The sequence below is a fragment of the Thamnophis elegans genome, chromosome 10 (genome assembly GCF_009769535.1).
Source record: "Thamnophis elegans isolate rThaEle1 chromosome 10, rThaEle1.pri, whole genome shotgun sequence".
Lineage (NCBI taxonomy): Eukaryota > Metazoa > Chordata > Lepidosauria > Squamata > Colubridae > Thamnophis > Thamnophis elegans.
In genome coordinates this window covers 67,618,996-67,638,022 of record NC_045550.1, presented here as the reverse complement: position 1 = coordinate 67,638,022, position 19,027 = coordinate 67,618,996, and the positions used below count along the sequence as shown (strand labels likewise).

Below are 19,027 nucleotides of genomic sequence, written 5' to 3'. Positions count from 1 at the left end.
GGAAAGGAAGGAAGGAAAGCAAAGGAAAGGAGGAAAGGGAAGGAGAGGAAAGGAAAGGAAGGAAAGCAAAGGAAAGGAAGGAAAGGAGGAAAGGGAAGGAAAGGAAAGGAAAGGAGGAGAGGAAAGGAAAGGAAGGAAGCAAAGGAAAGGAAGGAAAGGAGGAAAGGGAAGGAAAGGAAAGGAGGAGAGGAAAGGAAAGGAAGGAAAGGAGGAAAGGAAGGAAAGCAAAGGAAAGGAAGGAAAGGAGGAAAGGGAAGGAAAGGAAAGGAAAGGAGGAGAGGAAAGGGAAGGAAAGGGAAGGAAAGGAGGGAAAGGAATGGAGGAGAGGAGAGGAAAGGAAGGAAGGGAAGGAAGGGAAGGAAAGGAGTGTGTTAGTAGAGGGAGACCATAGAGGGAGGTGGGAAGAGAGGGGTTTGTGGGAGGTGGGGTCCTTGGTGCTCTCTAAGCTTGGTGGTTTTCTTGCAGACGTTTCGTTACCAAACTAGGTAACATCATCAGTGCTAAGAGGGAGTGGCTTTGTGGATGGAAGAGGAGGAGGAGGAGGAGGAGGACAGTGGGGTCCTTGGTGCTTTCTGAGCATGGATGTTTCCTTACAGTTGTTTCATGATCCAGCTAGATAACATCACCTGTGGTACGGCTTACACTAAGGCCGGACCAGAACTCACCGTCTCCTGGTGATTGGCCCAAAGTCCCCCAGCCAGCATTCATGTCGAAGACGGGACTAGAACTCACCCTCTCCTGGTTTCTAGACCAAAAGGAAATGAGCAACCGCCCACTCCACCTGCAAAGGGTCAGAGAGTTCGTTGCAGAAAATCAAATCCAGAAAGCACCCACAGATAACCGATTCAGCAGGATTCATTCACTTCTGTTTACATACACAACAACACACGAATAAATGTACAATACCCACAGCGGATTCTTCCAACGGGGTAGAGAGGAGAGGCTGGTTTCCAGTTTCAATTCAGAGAGCAGGCAGACTTGACTAGTTCTCTTGCACAGACTCAGAGCTACACAGGTAAGCCACGCCCAGGCTCCTAGCCACCTGGGATTGGCTCTCAGTCTCCCAATAGTTCCCATTGGCTGACCCAGTTGCCGTGCCCATACATTGGCTGACCTGGTTACCATAATCCTGTTCCAGCCAGTCCCCAAAGGGCTGACCTGTTACCATGTCCTATTCCCGTTCATGAATATTCTGACGCAAGCCACCTTTGATCCACTCCTAACGTCCGTGTCTGTTTCTCTCTCTTCCTCTTCCAGAAAAGCCTGAACGAAACCTTTGGGAATGACCAATACAGCGAGGCGAGGAAGGAGGTGCTGACCAACATGTTCTCTCGTCCCATGCAGGTAGGAAGGAAGGAGGGGCCCTCCCGAAGGACCCCCCTCCCTGCCCAACGGGGGCATTGCAATGCAGGTGGTGGAGGCGGCCTCTAACAGACCAATGCGGTTGGTGCAGAAGCCAGCGGCCCTGAGTTAACGGACAGGAGAGTTAGTTTGATCTTGAATTTGATTTTATTCACGCCATTTGTCTGCTGCTCATCCCAGCACAAGGCTTATAACTGGGGGCCTGGGCTAAGAGGAGGTTTCTGGTTTATGTTAAGCTATTCCATTAATATACCGTATTTTTCGGAGTATAAGACGCACCAAGATTTTGAAGAGGCAATTTTTTAAAAAAAAGTTTTTGCACTCTGCAGACCTCCCAAAAAGAGCCTCTCCCCCCCCCCCCAAAAAAAAAAATTGCATGCCTAGCCTTTAGGAGGCTTATAGAGTGCTCCTGGGGGCTGGTGGGGGGCACAAAACAGCCCATTCTTCACTCATTTCTGCCCTCCCCAGCCCCTCAGGAGCACAGGTAACTGATTCAGCAGGATTCATTAACTTCTCTTTAAGTATAACATAACACATGAAGTAAATATACAATACCAAAAGCAGGTTTTTCCAAACGAGGTAAAAAATAGAAGCAAACCACAGGCAGAGGAGAGAACAGTTTCAGTTTCAGTTCAGAGCAGCAGACTAGTTTAGAGCTCAGCACAGACTCAGAGCTGCAGAGCTAAGCCACGCCCAGGCTCCTTTCTGTCTCCTTGTTGCTCACTCAGCAAATACTAATTCAGTTTCCAAACAGCCCTCATTGACTGACCTATTACCAAGTCAGAAGAGCCAAGGTGGCGCAGTGGTTAGGGTGCAGTACTGCAGGCCACTTCAGCTGACTGTTATCTGCAGTTCAGCGGTTCTAATCTCACCGGCTCAAGGTTGACTCAGCCTTCCATCCTTCCGAGGTGGGTGAAATGAGGACCCAGACTGTGGGGGCGATATGCTGACTCTGTAAACCGCTTAGAGAGGGCTGAGAGCCCTATGAAGCGGTATATAAGTCTAACTGCTATTGCTATTGCTATGTCTATTCCAGTCTATGAACATTCATACTCTGATAGGCTTCAACTCCCAGAATTCCCCAGCCACAAGCCTTAAAGTTGCCGAGGTTGAATCCCCCTGTTACAAAGCCTTTCCTGGACTGGCACCCAGATCTCCACGTTCCCTGAGATGGAGAGAGACCTCCGAGTATCTCTTCCCCACCTACTCCTCCTCTTCCTAAAACTTTGCAGCTTCTTTCACCGTCAGCCATGCCAGAAAGGCCTCTCCATCTTCCTTCCCAGCCCCGTTGCTGGTGGCTTCTGATCCATCCATCCCTCCTCTTTGCAGATGGCGGTCTATTTCTGCACCGGCATGCTGAAGGACGAAGCCCTCTTCCGCCACTATGCCCTCAACGTGCCTCTCTACACCCATTTCACGTCGCCCATCCGCCGGTTTCCGGACATCATGGTGCACCGGCTACTTTCGGCTTCGCTGGGTGAGTTTTTCAGGATGATGGGCTAGCTGGCTCTAGGGGTCTCCAACCGTGGCAGCTTTAAGATCTATGGGGAATTCTGGTAGTTGAAGTCCACAAGTCTTAAAGTTGCCAAGGTCGGACTCCCCTTCATTAGAGTGTCTTTCCTCAACTTAATGCCCTTCATTCATTCACTCACGAGAGAGACAGAGAGAGAGAGAGAGATGCCTAACGTGAGACTAGAACTCCCAGTCTCCTGGTGATTGGCCCAAAGTCACCCACCTGGCTCTCATGCCTAAGGTGAGACTAGAACTCCCAGTCTCCTGGTGATTGGTCCAAAGTCACTCCCCTGGCTCTCATGCCTAAGGTGAGACTAGAACTCCCAGTCTCCTGGTGATTGCTCCAAAGTCACCCCCCTGGCTGTCATATCCAAAGGTGAGACTAGAACTCCCGGTCTCCTGGTGATTGGTCCAAAGTCACCCCCCTGGCTGTCATATTCAAAGGTGAGACTAGAACTCCCGGTCTCCTGGTGATTGGCCCAAAGTCACCCCCCTGGCTGTCATGGCTACGGTGAGACTAGAACTCCCAGTCTCCTGGTGATGGTCCAAAGTCACCCACCTGGCTGTCATGCTTAAGGTGAGACTAGAACTCCCAGTCTCCTGGTGATTGGCCCAAAGTCACCCCCCTGGCTGTCATGCCTAAGGTGAGACTAGAACTCCCAGTCTCCTGGTGATGGTCCAAAGTCACCCACCTGGCTGTCATGCCTAAGGTGAGACTAGAACTCCCAGTCTCCTGGTGATTGGTCCAAAGTCACCCCCCTGGCTGTCATGCCTAAGGTGAGACTAGAACTCCCAGTCTCCTGGTGATTGGCCCAAAGTCTCCTAACTGGTTGGGATTCTGATGTAATTTCCAGAATTGGGATTCCATAGCAATGTGCTAAGATGTCTGCTTTATTAAATTGGAACTTTAAGGATCGTTTTGCCTTGGACTCTGATTTAATTCTACATGATACTTGGAACGCTGACAATGGGTGTGGGAAGAGATTTTCTCACAGTACCTACCACCCCAAGGAAACGGCGGGGGCGGGCGGGCAGACGTCTCCCCCAGGCTACTAACAACCAGAAGGTGTCTCTTTTCAAGGGCTGGGTCCTGCCCCACAGATGGAGGAGGCCGCGATACAGAAGCAAGCGGAGCATTGCAACAACCGCAAGATGGCTTCCAAGCGAGTGCAGGAACTCAGCGTCGACCTCTTCTTTGCCGTCTTTGTCAAGGTCCAGGGTTCGAGGCCCGTTTGGGACCCCGGAGGGGAGGGACAGGCACGGGGGAAGGAGGGGAACCTCTGAAAATCGGCCAGGTGTTGTGTTTGCAGAGTCCCTGTCTGCTGGAACAAACATCGCCTTTCTTTCTTTCATCGGTCTGCAGCCGGTCCTCGGCTTACGACCGCAAATGAGCCCAACATTTCCGTTCATGAAACGAATCATTGTTAAGACAAGTTGTGCCCATTTTACGAACTTTCTCGCCGCCGCTGTTAAGCGAATCACTGCAGTTGCTAAGTGAGTAACATAGTTGAGTGAATTCCCATGGGTTTTGCTTGTCGGAATATCACAAAAAAAGGGAATCACGTGACCTCGGGACACTTCAACCAGTGGTGGCATTCAGCCGGTTCGGACCGGTTTGGGTGACCGGTAGTGGCGACCTGTGGGTGGCACCCACCCGACCTAACACTATACTCTTCTATTTAGCCATGTTTTCTAAGCCACATGCATTCGTGCGAGGTGCATGCACGAGCAAAGTGCATTCGTGCGAGGTGCATGCACCAGCAAAGCGCATGCACAGAAGGCATGCGCGGACATTTTTGATGCACGGCAAACCGGTGGTAAAATCATGTAAAACCCACTTCTGACTTCAACCATCATAAATATGAGCTGCCAAGAGTTTTGATGGGGACGTGACAGCGGTTGTAAGTGTGAATAACGGTCATAAGTCACTTTTTTCAGTGCCGTTGTAACTTTGACCATGGGGACGTGGTGGCGGACATAAGTGTGAATAACGGCCATAAGTCACTTTTTTCAGTACAGTTGTAACTTTGACCATGAGGACGTGGTGGTGGTCGTAAGTGTGAATAACGGTCATAAGTAACTTTTTTCAGTGCTGTTGTAACTTTGACCATGAGGACATGGATGTGGTCGTAAGTGTGAATAACGGCCATAAGTCACTTTTTTCAGTACAGTTGTAACTTTGACCATGAGGACGTGGTGGTGGTCGTAAGTGTGAATAACGGTCATAAGTAACTTTTTTCAGTGCTGTTGTAACTTTGACCATGGGGACATGGATGTGGTCGTAAGTGTGAATAACGGCCATAAGTCACTTTTTTCAGTGCCGTTGTAACTTTGACCATGAGGACGTGGTGGTGGTTATAAGTGTGAATAACGGTCATAAGTAACTTTTTTCAGTGCCGTTGTAACTTTGACCATGGGGACATGGATGTGGTCGTAAGTGTGAATAACGGTCATAAGTCACTTTTTTCAGTGCTGTTGTAACTTTGACCATGGGGACATGGATGTGGTCGTAAGTGTGAATAACGGTCATAAGTCACTTTTTTCAGTGCTGTTGTAACTTTGACCATGGGGACATGGATGTGGTCGTAAGTGTGAATAACGGTCATAAGTCACTTTTTTCAGTGCCGTTGTAACTTTGACCATGGGGACGTGGTGGCGGTCGTAAGTGTGAATAACGGTCATAAGTCACTTTTTTCAGTGCCGTTGTAACTTTGACCATGGGGACGTGGATGTGGTCGTAAGTGTGAATAACGGTCATAAGTCACTTTTTTCAGTACAGTTGTAACTTTGACCATGGGGATGGGGATGTGCTCATAAGTATGAATAACAGCCATAAGTCACTTTTTTCAATGCTGTTGTAACTTCGAAAGGCCACTAAACGAATGGTTGTAAATCGAGGACTACACGTAGAGTAGCGTTTCTCAGCTGTGGACTTCATGCTGCCTGGGGAATGTTGGGAGTTGAAGTCCACACACCTTAAAAGCTGCCAATCAGAAAAACACCGATCACCAAATGGGCCACAGGGGAGATTTTTCTCGGGTGTCTGTGTGTGGGGGGGAACCTACGAATTTTTCAATGAAAATATCGATTTGTGCAATCCTCGATTTAATCAGTCCATTTAGTGACCGTTCGAAGTTACGACGGCTCTGAAAAAAGTGACTTTAGGACCCATTTTTCACACTTGCGACTGACGCAGCGTCCCCATGGCCACCTGATCAAAACTCAGACCCTCGGCAACCGACTCATATTTATGACGATGTCCCGGGGTCACGCGATCCCCTTTGGCGACTTCCCTGACAAGCAAAGACCACGGGTAAGCCCGATTCACTTAACAACCACGCTCCTAACTTCGCAACTGCACTGACTCCCTTAATCGCGGCGGCAGGAAAAGTCGCAAAACGGGGGCACTTAATCCCCGTTTCGCTCGGCAACCTACATTTTGGGTGGTTTAGGAGGCTTGGGTGGGAACCGGGTTCGAGTCTCCCGGATGGTAACGAAGGGGCTCATCCCTCCCTCTTTCTGTGTGTCGTGTCTCGCAGGAGTGTGGGCCGCTGGAGTCGGAGGCCATGGTGATGGGCGTCCTGAGTGAGGCTTTTGACGTCCTCGTGCTGCGGTTCGGAGTCCAGAAGCGCATTTATTGCAACGTGAGTCCGTGCGATTCCCTGGCTGGCAGGTTCTGACCCAGCTTCCCCCCCCCCCCCAACACAACAAACCCTCTGTAATGAATCAACGATCCCCTTAATTTGGAGCACCGGCAAAACGTTTCTCTCTTAGGCTAAGTCTGTCCGGGAGATGAATAGTTGCCTGCCATGTCTATTCATCTCTGCCCCCTGCCTTTTATCCCCAGAGTTAGGGTGGGGCTTCGCTAGCAGCAGCCTGTGGCTCTTCTGTCCCAAGGACCGGCCCATCGATTTCCACTGCTCTCCTCTCCTCTGCCTTCTGCGAATCCGCATGACAGGCCCTTAGATTTCCACTGCTCTCCTCTCCTCTGCCTTCTGCGAATCCGCATGACAGGCCCATAGATTTCCGCTGCTCTCCTCTCCTCTGCCTTCTGCGAATCCGCATGACAGGCATTGGACCCAGCTGTTCCTCCTCTTCCTCATCAGCCCCCTCCAGACCTGGGGGCTCTTGACTCTCCGTCCGAGGGCTGACGGACGGCCCAGGCTCCCCCCCTTCTCTCTTTCTCTCTCTGCCAGCTCCATTCCCTCTTCCCCCCTCGGAGCTCCCAGGTTGCCCTGATGCTGACCGACTCCCACCCCTCTTCCTCCTGCAGCTGTGGCAAGAGAGGGCGTAAAAATGGGGCAAAACTCATTCAGCAGCTGTCTCGCTTAACAATGGAAATCTTGGGGCTCAATTGGGGTCATAAGTCGAGGACTCTCTGTATTCAGAGCATGGAAGGCCTCCATTGCTAAGCTGGAATCCATTTCCTGGCTAGAAATCAGGGCTGTCGAAGGGTCGGTGATCTTCGGCCTACCTCGCTTAGCAGATGTCTCACTTAACAATTGAAATGTGCGGCTCAGTTGCGGTTGGAGCTGGAGGACTACCTCTCCTGCCCTATCGCAGCTCTGCCGTGCAAGACAGTTCAGGAGCCTGTTTGGGGAGGGACGAGGGCTTCCACTGTTGTGGCCCGCGAGCGGCCATTGGAGCTGGTGGAAGATCCGGACAGTGAGGAGGTTGGGGAGGAGGTTGGGGAAGCCTCGGTCAGAACACCTGCCTTGTTCCGTGTGCCGCCCTCCCTCCCACCCTCCCCTTCTCCGATCACTGTTTGGGGACGCCGGGCCGGTACCAGCTGTGCCTCCATCTGCCCCTCGCAGAAGCCAGGACCGTTGTGTCCTCCCGGTGTGGTCATTATAGCAGCGCAGATCCTGCCAAGCAGGCAATTCTGGCCTCCCAATGATCCTACAGGGAGATGTCGGGTTTCATTTCCGCTGTCACTAACGGGACTCGGCGGCGTCTTGTGGGTTTTCGTCTGCGGCAGGCCGTGTCGGTCCCCAGTGATCCGATTAGCAGCGGCCAGAAAGAGCCAGGATGGGACGCTAGACCGAATTCTTTATTTCCCTTTTTTCTTTGGGAGATATCTATAAATACAGGCAGTCAGATACAGATGGATACAGATTTAACAGCATTGGAAGGGAACTTGTAGGTCATCTAGTCCAACCCCCGGCCCTACCTACCAGGAGTCCCTACACCCATGACGGCAAACCTATGGCACGCATTCCACATGTGGCACGCGGAGCCATATTTGCTGGCATGGCGGGTGTCAGCTCCGGGCTGCATGCGCGCGCCAGCCAGCTGATTTTCCGCCCTTCTGGAGGGCCAGGGAAGGCCGTTTCCTCCCTCCCCAAGCTTCAGGGAAACCCCCAGAGGCTGGAGAGGGCACGAAACACCCCCAATGGCCCAACTGGAAGTTTTGGGAACATCCCCCCCCGCCCAAGCCCTGAGTTTGAACATCCATGCATTAGAAGTAACTCAAGGCAGAGAACGCACCACATAGGTCAATGGCGGCTAATCGTTTTTGGCTCCTGTGCCAAAGGTGGAGGGGGGGAGCACAGGGGGGTCGGGCGCAGGTGTGCCGCACCCATAATGCTATGCGCACGACCCACCCAACCCCGCGCATGTACGTGTGACCAGCAAACCTCCCCCCTCCCCCACTTTTGGCATTGTGCGTCTTATACTTCAGAGCATCTTATTCCGAAAAATACAGTACTTATTTATTAAATTTATCCGCCGTCCATCTTACCCCCGGGGGTAATTCTGAGAATAGAATAGAAGTGTGCAAAATACAGAATGGGGTGGGAAAGGCCGCCTATACGTAGACGGGGGTGTCTCTCATTTGTGCGTGGGGGGGGGAATTCCTCACTGCTTGATACCCCTCTGCCTCCTGCCCCTCCCACCCCCTCCCCGTTGACTCCATCTCCCATCCTGCTCCGCCCGCTGACTCCATCTCCCGTTGCCTTGCAGGCTCTGCCGTTGGTGGGGTTCCAGTTCCAAAAAGTGGGGAAAAAGCCACAGTTGTCGCTGGTGTGGGAACCGCAGAGCGCGGAGCAGGAGGCCCCGCGGCAGGTAATGTTGGCCCCTCCCTCTCTCCCTCCCTCCCTCCCTCCCTCCCCACCTTCGCCCTCCTTCCCACCTGGTTCGTCCTGAGTGAGGCCCTGGTGCCATTCGGTCAAGGACCACTGGCCGAGTTTCTGATGGCGCAATCTCAGTGACCAAGAATTCGATTGGGGTTTTTTCCCCATCTCTGATTTTGTATCTTCCTCTAGATCAGGGGTGTCAAACTGGATTTCTTTTTTTCCCCCCTTTTTTTTTAAATAAAATTTTTATTTTTAAACAAACACAAACATAAAAACATCCTCAATTACGTACAGTGTAACCGATTGTTTACAAGGTTTCGGTGCGTCCTTTCCATAGTCATCAGCTTAAACTTTTATCTAAAGCCACATGTCCTCAATCAAATATCTTTGTATACATTATTATTATAGTATTTCATTTGTTTGATTATCACTATTGTTTCTTCAATTTAAACAAGGCACTCCAAATATGAATACATTTATATTGCAATAATTCATTCTATCATCTTCAATGATTCACTGACAAAAGCGCGCCCAACTAAACTGTGGGGACAAAACCGCGAGTTCTAAAGCGCTCCGATGAACGAGCGCTGAATTGCGCCGACAACAGCGCGGCGACAGAAGCGCGCTGTAAACCTCAACCTAACCCTAAACGTAACCCTAACCCTAAACCTAAACCTAACCCTTACCTTAACTTAAATCGCCCTTCTGTCGCCGCTCTGTTGTCGCCGCGCTGTTGTCGCCGCGTTGATGACGTTGTGGTTTTAGCGACGTGGTTTTGCCGGTGCGCTTTTGTCGTGCGCGTTTTTTTCGGGTCACGATCTTCAATATATCTAATAATAAAGTGTTTTTTATATCCTGTTCTAAGTCATTCTATTATTTTAGTATTGGCAACATTCTCTAATAATTTCCAATTCCATGTTTTTCCCCCCCCCATTATTAATATCATCAATCTAATATATATGTGTATAGCAGGGGTAGTCAACCTTTTTATACCTACCGCCCACTTTTGTATCTCTGTTAGTAGTAAAATTTTCTAACCGCCCACCGGTTCCACAGTAATGGTGATTTATAAAGTAGGGAAGTAACTTTATAAAATTTATAAAGCAGAGTTACAGCAAACCCCTCCCGCCCACCATGAAAGCTGGAACGCCCACTAGTGGGCGGTAGGGACCAGGTTGACTACCACTGATGTGTACAGTTATTATAATTATTAAACCTTCATTGAGTATAGCTATAATTGCATTCTTTTTATATGTGAAGCATAACTAAATGTAAGTAAATTTGTATTATGGCTTTTCATCACATTGTCCTAAAAACTGGATTTTGTCAAGGGCTGAATCAGCAGTGTCGTTCTCCATGGGCTGGTGGGGAAGGGAGGTGGGGAACAGGGAGGGAGTGGGAGAGACGGGACAGACGCCTCCTGCCAGCCAAAATACGGGAACCAGTCTCCTGGTGATTGGTGCAAAGTCCACCCTTTTTTGAAACTATTTACCATCTGGCAGATGGTGGTGGTTGTTAGTTACGAAGCCGTGTCCGACCCATTGCGACCCCATGGACCACGTTCCTCCAGGCCTTCCTGTCCTCTACCATCCTCTGGAGTCCATTTAAGCTAACGCCACCTGCTTCGGTGACTCCATCCAGCCACCTCCTTCTCTGCCGTCCCCTTCTTCTTCTTTTGCCCTCCATCGTTCCCAGCGTGAGGATCTTCCCCAGGGAGTCCTTCCTTCTCTTTAGGTGGCCAAAGTACTTGAGATATAGATTAGATAGATAGATAGATAGATAGATAGATAGATAGATAGATAGATATAGATAGATAGATAGATAGATAGATAGATAGATAGATAGATAGATAGATAGATGATAGATAGATAGACAGATGATAGATAGATAGACAGACAGACAGACAGACAGATAGACAGATAGACAGATAGATGTTGTGAGTTGCAAAGTCATGTCCGACCCATCACAACCCCATGGACAATGTTCCTCCAGGCCTTCCCGTCCTCTCCCGTCCCCTGGAGTCCATTTAAGCTCATGCCGACTGCTTGGGTGACTCCATCCAGCCACCTCCTTCTCTGCCGTCCCCTTCTTCTTCTTTTGCCCTCCATCGTTCCCAGCATGAGGCTCTTCTCCAGGGAGTCCTTCCTTCTCCTTAGGTGGCCAAAGGATTTGAGTTTCCTCTTCAGGATCTGGCCTTCTAAAGAGCAGCCAGGGTTGATCTCCTCCAGGACTGACCAGTTGGATGGCCTTGCAGTCCAAGGGACTCAATGCAGGAGTCTTCTTCTCCAGCACCAGAGTTCAGAGGCCTCCATTCTTTGGCGCTCAGCCTTCCTTACAGTCCAACCTTCACAGCCATCCTTTGCAACTGGGAAAACCGTAGCCTTGACTAGACACACTTTTGTTGGCAGGGTGATGTCTCTGCTTTTTAGTTGGCTCTCTAGATTTGCCATCGCTTTCCTCCCCAGGAGCAAGCGTCTCTTAATTTCTTGGCTGCATGTCTCCATCTGCGGTGATCTCGGAGCCCAGGGAAATTAAACCGGTCACTCCCTCCATTTCTCCCCCATCTATTTGCCAGGAATTGAGAGGGCTGGATGCCATGATCTTAGTTTTCTTAACGTTGAGTTTCAAGCCAGCTTTTGCACTCTCCTCCTTCGCCTGTATCCAGAGGCTCTTTAGTTCCTCCTCACTTTCTGCCATTCGAGTGGTACCCTCTGCATATCGGAGGCTGTTGATATTTCTCCCGGAAATTTTAAATCCAACTTTTGATTCCTCTTGCCCCTGACTTTCCCATGATCACCTTCATGGGTCACTGCCTTGTCGTGGTGAAGGGGCTCGGGTAGCTCGATGAAGCAATGAGCTATGCCGTGCCCAAGATGGGTGGGTCATAGCAGAGAGTCCTGGCAAAATGTGATGGAAAAGAAATTGGCAACCCACACCAGTATCTTTGCCATGAAGACCCCATGGACCAGTGGTGGGTTTCAAAAATTGTTCGAACCTATTCTGTGGGTGTGGCCTCCTTTGTGGGAGTGGCTTGCCACCCATGTGACCAGGTGGGAGTGGCTTGCCGCCCATGTGACCGGATATGAAGATGCCGACGACACTTGTCAGAACCACCTTAAATTACCTCACACACAGCACCGGCATGCATAAGAATATGATGTAAACGTGTTTTTTAAAAGGCATCTTTGGTTTGCGTTAAAACAACTTCAACACACGCAATGTTCTGATTGCACCACAAACGCAGTAGTCATCCTTACCTTTCACAGAGGCACTGAGTTTTATAAATAGGAGCATGATAGTGTAGAATAATCATATCCAAGGACCAGTGGTGGGTTTCAAAAACTTTTGGAACCTCTTCTGTAGGTGTGGCCTGCTTTCCGGGTCCACTGGTGGAACCTCTTCTAACCGGTTCGGTAGGTTTGACGAACAGGTTCTACCGAACTGGTGCGAACCGGTAGGAACCCACCTCTGCCATGGACAGTCCCAAAAGAAAGACAGTAGAGGACAATGAAAAACAAGGACAAATAGGCTGAAAAACAGCTTCCCTCCCACTGCAGTAACCATACTGAATTCTATCGTATAGAGCAAGGGGCAGCAAACTGCGGCTCTGGAGCCGCATGTGGCTCTTTCCTCTCTCTGCTGCGGCTCCGTCACCAGTTGGCGCCACAATTTTGAGAGGAGCTTCCGGTGGTGGTGTGGGGGGGAGAGAAGCACGATGCGCCAGGAGAAGACTCTATTGCTAGGGAGGGTTTTCCAGTTGCCTCCACAATTGTTAGGGCTTTCGGTTATGACAGATAGAGGAAAAAGGACGCCGCGCCAGGAGCAGACTCTATGGTGGGGGAACTAAACTTCCGGTCGGCTCCAGAATTGAACGGGAGGCTTCCGGTTAGGACCTTTGGGGCTCCCGGTGTTTTCTTTTTGATGGGAAACGGGTGCAAATGGCTCTTTGAGTGCTTTAACTTTGCCGACCCCTGGAATAGTGCAATATGAATGCAATATCAGGGTTTTTTCATTCAATTGTACAGAATGCAAAAGATGCGTTTTAGTGTTTTATCCCTCTGGAATGACCTCCCCGTGGAGATCCGGACCCTTACTACCCTCCCGGCCTTCCGCAAAGCCACCAAGTCCTGGCTGCTCCAGCAGGCCGGGGGGGGGCTTGTGAAACATCCAGTCCCACGGAAATTGTGAATGTTACGGTTTTTGTTTTAAAGTGTTGTCTTTGTCCAGTTTTCCCCCTTTCCCTTGTCTATTGTGAGCCGCCCCGAGTCCTTCAGGAGTGAGCGGCATACAAGACAAATAAATACAAATACAAATTATCTTTTCAATAGTTATAACGTGCACTGAAGTTTGCATTTAATTTCATTGCACACGCCGCCATGACAATCAGGTGAAGTAAACTTACCGACTGCCCCACCAGCTGATTTCCTTGGCAACCGAAACACATTAACCCGAGGGTAAAGTGGCTGTAAAAATGACAAATGCTGATAGTGGCCTGGAAGAGGATCAGAAATAATTAACCATGTGTTTCTATAGAAAGCCGGACTTTGCCTGCAATTCTGATTCCGAGAAGGCTGGTAGGGACAGAGGGCTTTAGCGATGCCAGGAAAAAATGACAGCTACGTTTGCTCCTGAATGAGATATGTTTACGCCTTGCAATACAGGCGTCCCTCGCCTTACAACCGCAGTCACCGCCCCAAATCTATGTTGCTAAGCGAGGCATTTGTTCAGGGAGTTTTGCCCCATTTGGAGAGGTTTTTTTTACCACCGTTGTGAAGTGAACCACAACTGCAGCTGTTAAGTTACTCAGTTTCCCCAAAAACAAGACAGGTTCCTATTTTCTTTTGACCGAGGTGGCGCAGTGGAGAGCCGAGGTGGCGCAGTGGTTAAAATGCAGCACTGCAGGCTACTTCAGCTGACTGCAGTTCTGCAGTTCGGCTGTTCAAATCTCACCGGCTCAGGGTTGACTCAGCCGTCCATCCTTCCGAGGTGGGTAAAACGAGGACCCAGACTGTGCGGGCGATATGCTGACTCTGTAAACCACTTAGAGAGGGCTGAAAGCCTTATGAAGCGGTATATAAGTCTAACTGCTATTGCTATTGACCCCCGAAATAAGCTCTTGGCCTCATTTGCGGGGAGGTCTTATTATTTTTGAGGTGCAGGAGGCCCCTTAACCTCGGTCCGCGGCTCAGCTGATCCAGAGAGAGCCAGAAGTTCTGTCTTTGTTTCTGTCACGGTCTTGCTAGCCCTTGGATCGCCGCTAAGAGAAGGGGCACGGGAACCAGGGTTTGCGGGAGTGACCTCCACGAGGCCCCTCCGCATGGATGGCAGTTGCCCGTGGGGCATATCCTCCTCCTTCCTCCCAGGAAATAGCAGGGGACCTGCTGCACATAGAATAAGGTCTTAAGATACAGGAGGATCTTGACAAACTTGAACATTGGGCACTATCTAATAAAATGAAATTCAAGGGTGAAAAGAGTCAGGTTCTACATTTAGGCAAGAAAAACGAAATGCACAGGTACAGTATAGGTGGCACCTTGCTCAATAGTAGTAACTGGGAGAGGGATCTTGGAGTCCTAGTGGAGAACCATTTAAATAGGAGCCAGCCGTGGGCAGCAGCTGCCAAAAAAGCCAACACAGTTCTAGGCTGCATCAACAGAGGGATAGAATCAAGATCACATGAAGGGTTAATACCACTTTATAAGGCCTTGGAAAGGCCACACTTGGAATCCGGCATTCAGTTGTGGTTGCCACGATGTAGAAAAGATGTGGAGACTCTGGAAAGAGTGCAGAGAAGAGCAAGAAAGAGGATTAGGGGAGGCTAAAACATAGGAAGAACGGTTGCGGGAACTGGGTATGTCTAGTTTAATGAAAAGAAGGACTAGGGGAGACATGATAGCAGTCTTCCAATATCTCAGGGGCTGCCCCAACAAAGAGGGAGTCAAGCTATTATTTCCTGACAGAACAATTAATCAGTGGAACAGAATTTGCCTCCAGAAGTTGTGAATTCCCCAACACTGGAAGTTTTTAAGAAGATGTTGGATAGCCATTTGTCTGAAGTGGTGTAGGGTTTCCTGTCTAGGCAGGGGGGTGGACTAGAAGACCTCCAAGGTCCCTTCCAACTCTGTTCTTCTATTTGGAGTTCTATTATATTTGAATAGAATAGAGCTGGAAGGAACATTGGAGGTCTTCTAGTCCAGCCCCCTGCTCAAGCTGGAGACCCTATCTCAGACACATGTGCTTCTTCCAGGCTCTTGGAATGGGGAAGCCTCTAAGACCCCCCCCCCCAAAGAAGGGGTTCAAGCTAATACAATCCTTGGTTGTGTAAACAGAGGCTAAAACATAGGAAGAACGGTTGCAGGAACTGGGGATGTCTAGTTTAATGAAAAGAAGGACCAGGGGAGACATGATAGCTGTCTTCCAATATCTCAGGGGTTGCCCCAAAGAAGAGGGAGTCAAGCTATTCTCCAAAGCACCTCAGGGCAAAACAAGAAGCAATGGGTGGAAACTAATCAAGGAGAGAAGCAACTTAGAACTGAGGAGGAATTTCCTGACAGTGAGAACAATCAATCAGTGGAACAAAAGTTGCCAAGCGTTTGAATTTTGATCACCTGTCCAGGGAGATGGTCCACCCGTTGTAAAGTGTGAGAAACAGTCGTAATCAGTGCAGTTGTAACTTTGGTCATTAAACAAACTGTTATAAGTCAAAGACTATGATTAGGGGACTGGAAGCCAAAACAGGACGAATGGTTGCAGGAACTGGGCATTGCTAGTCTAGGGAAGAGAAGGACCAGGGGACACGGGAGAGCATCTTCCAGTATTTGAGGGGCTACCCCAGAGAGGAGGGGGTCAAGCTATTCTCCAAAGCACAAGAAAGAAAAAGAAAAGAGAGAGAGAGAGAAGAAAAGGAAGGAAGGAAGGAAGGAAGGAAGGGGAAGGCAGGGAGGGAGGGAAGGAAAAAATAATAAAAAAAGAAAAAAGAGAGACATGGCTAGTCTAGGGAAGAGAAGGACCAGGGGAGACAGGAGAGCATCTTCCAACATTTGAGGGGCTACCCCAGAGAGGAGGAGGGAAAGCTATTTTATAAAGCACAAGAAAGAGAAAGAAAAGAGAGAGAGTGAGAGAGAGAGAGAGAAGAAAAGGAAGGAAGGAAGGAAGGAAGGAAGGAAGGAAGGAAGGAAGGAAGGAAGGAAGGAAGGAAGTGGAAGGCAGGGAGGGAGGGAAAGAAAAAATAATAAAAAAAGAAAAGAGAGAGACATGGGTAATCTAGTGAAGAGAAGGACCAGAGGAGACAGGAGAGCATCTTCCAATATTTGAGGGGCTGCCACAGAGAGGAGGGGGGGTGTCAAGCTATTTTACAAAGCATCCGAAGATGAAACAAGGAATAATGGGTGGAAACCGATCAAGGAGAGATTCAACATGGAAATAAGGAGGAATTTTCTGGCAGGGAGAACAATCAACCCGTGGAACAGAAGTTGCCTTCGGAAGTCATGGGAGCTTCATCACTGGAAGCTTTCAAGAAGAGCCTGGACTGCCATCTGTTAGAAATGGTGTAGGGTCTCCTGCTTGGGCAGGGGGTTGGACTAGATGACCTACAAGGTCCCTTCCAACTCTGTTAATCTGTACCTGACTACCTGTAGCAACGATAGATGTGACTCTTGCGGCAATAAATCCTGAGATTTGACAAGCATCCCGTCCCAGAGATCCAACTAAACTTTGGCTTGGCTTTCTCTCTCCCGCTCAAGGTCATCTCCATATTCGCCTTGGTGGACGTCGTCCTGAGAGCCGAAAACGGAGCCACGAAGTACAGCGCAGTGCTGAAGAGGCCCGGCAGCCAAGAATGACCAGGCCCGACTTCCGATCACCAATCCTGTCTTATTTGCCCCCCCAAAAAAAACCCCACTAATATCGACAGATATCCCGAACTCGGCTCCTGGGGAAAAGAACCGAGATTTTTAATTTCAATTTTAATTTTGACAAATGTTGTTTCTTGGGTAATGGGTTTTTTGTTTTTAACGAGAGGGGAGGGCCAAGGCAAGATGGCGGCCGCAGCCCTGCAAGCTTTAAGGCCCACATTTAAAAAAAACAACAACGGATAGGGCTTCCCTTGCAGACTTTAGCCGCCATCTTGACTTATTTGACCTTCTCGGGGTGGTTACCCTTGGTTTTTACTCAAGCTGGTTGGTGAGACTCATCCATTTCCAGCGGGAAGGCATCAATTCTTTGGAAGTGTGAACCAGCCATCTTGCCATCTTCTTAGATGAATTTGGGGAGGAGGGTGTATTGAGCGGAGCACCTCTCTTGTTGTATCTGGCCTGCGCGGGGCGCTCCACCTTGGTGTAAAATCACCTCTTACTCAGCCTTGGAGGCTCACGGTTTCCCCGTCTGTGGCTCTCTTCCGTAGCTCCCACATCCGTCGGATAAACGGGACGGGAGAGAAAGTTATGATCTCTGTAATGGAGTTGTGTTGCTCAATTTCCACTCCTCCACCTCTCGCAAAGCTGCAACTTAAATCGGCTTTGTGTATATGTGTGTGTGTTTTAACAACCTCTTTATTAGGCCACAAGAGTTTGGAGAGAGTGAGCAATCTTTGCTCTTCCCCCAGAAATCCTAATAAAGAATAAAACTGGAAAACTACGATGAAATAAATTCCCGGAAATCCTTCTTAAACTCGGCTTTCGTTGTGTTTTCTTTTACGACAAAAATCTACCTTGCACTCGCTTTTCTTTTCGGGGCCACTGCCTTTGCTTAATGACCGCCATAAAAGTCGAAATTGGGTGCGGTCTTATGGTGAGCCACTTAATTGCCAGGCAAGACTTACAAGCCTAACGCCAGGCTCAATTACGGTCGTAAACTGAGGCCTTCCAGCATGGCCGTGTGAAACGTCTCCTTTAGCAAACCCCAATGAAGTAGAGGGATTCCTCACAACGATTTGTTTAGTGACCATTCAAAGCTGCAATGGCACTGTAAGTAGAACTTAAGGACTGTTATTCACACTTACGACCATTTCAGCATCCCTGCGAATTACACATATTTTTCGGAGTATAAGACGCACCTTTTCCCCCTCAAAAAAGAGGCTGAAAATCTGGGTGAGTCTTATACACCGAATACAGCATTTTTTTGCCACCCGAAACATCGCCCCCTTCACCAAAATGGCCATGCAGAGCCTTTAGGAGGCTTGTAGAGTGCTCCTGGGGGCTGGGGAGGGCAGAAATTAGCAAAAAATGGGCCTTTTTGCCCCCCCCCAGCCCCCAGCAGCACTCTATAAGCTTCCTAAAGGCTAACCATGCCCTTTTTGTGACAAAAAATCGGCCCGTTTTTGCAAAAAACAGGCTGTTTTTTGCTCGTTTTTTGGGTGGGGGGCCCGGAGCATTCTACAAACCTCCTAAGGATATTCATGCCCCTTTTTTGGAAAAAAAACAAGCCTGATTTTGTAAAAAAACAGGCCATTTTTGGAAGGTTTTGCAGAGTGCAAAAACTTTTTTTTTTAATTTTCCTCTTCAGAACCTTGCTGCGTCTTATAATCCGAAAAATACGGTAATCTAACCATTCAAAAGGTTTGGCAACTGACTCCTATTTACGACGGTTGCAGCCTCCCGGGGGTCACGTGACGTGATCCCGTTTTGCGACCTACCGAGCGAAGTCAATGGAGAAGCCAGGTTGACTTAACCGCCCTGTTTACTGACTGAACAACTGCAACAATTCACTTAACGACTGTGGCAAGAAAGGTCGTAAGGCGTGGGCAAAACCCTCACTTTAGCAATGGTCTTGCTTAGCAAAGGAAATTTTGGGCCCCATTGTCATAAATCGAGGACTACCTGTATACCACCAGGACAAAGGGGAGTAGCCGTTAAGTGCCACTGGCGTGGGAGATGTTGGGAAATTCTGTGGTTCAGTGCCACGAATTTGGTAGGTAACGAAAAGTTTCTATGGCAAAGGATGGGCAGCCATTGCCCCCTTGACTCGGCTTGAAGAGCCGAGGTGGCGCAGTGGTTAGAGTGCAGTACTTCAGCTGACTGTTATCTGCAGTTCAGCGGTTCAAATCTCACCGGCTCAAGGTTGACTCAGCCTTCCATCCTTCC

General features: G+C 49.3%; 1 protein-coding gene across 1 annotated transcript in view; it reads left to right on the top strand.

Moving 5' to 3' along the window:
* The window catches only part of DIS3L2 (DIS3 like 3'-5' exoribonuclease 2), a 157,308-nt gene extending 139,693 nt beyond the window's left edge, over positions 1–17,615 (top strand). Inside the window, exons 12-17 of the mRNA XM_032224928.1 lie at positions 1,216–1,344; positions 2,692–2,839; positions 3,956–4,086; positions 6,414–6,518; positions 8,836–8,937; positions 16,691–17,615. Coding sequence (XP_032080819.1) covers positions 1,216–1,344; positions 2,692–2,839; positions 3,956–4,086; positions 6,414–6,518; positions 8,836–8,937; positions 16,691–16,789 — 714 coding nt within the window. The 3' untranslated portion in view covers positions 16,790–17,615. The remainder of the gene's footprint in view (positions 1–1,215; positions 1,345–2,691; positions 2,840–3,955; positions 4,087–6,413; positions 6,519–8,835; positions 8,938–16,690) is intronic.
* The last annotated feature ends 1,412 nt before the right edge of the window (positions 17,616–19,027 follow it).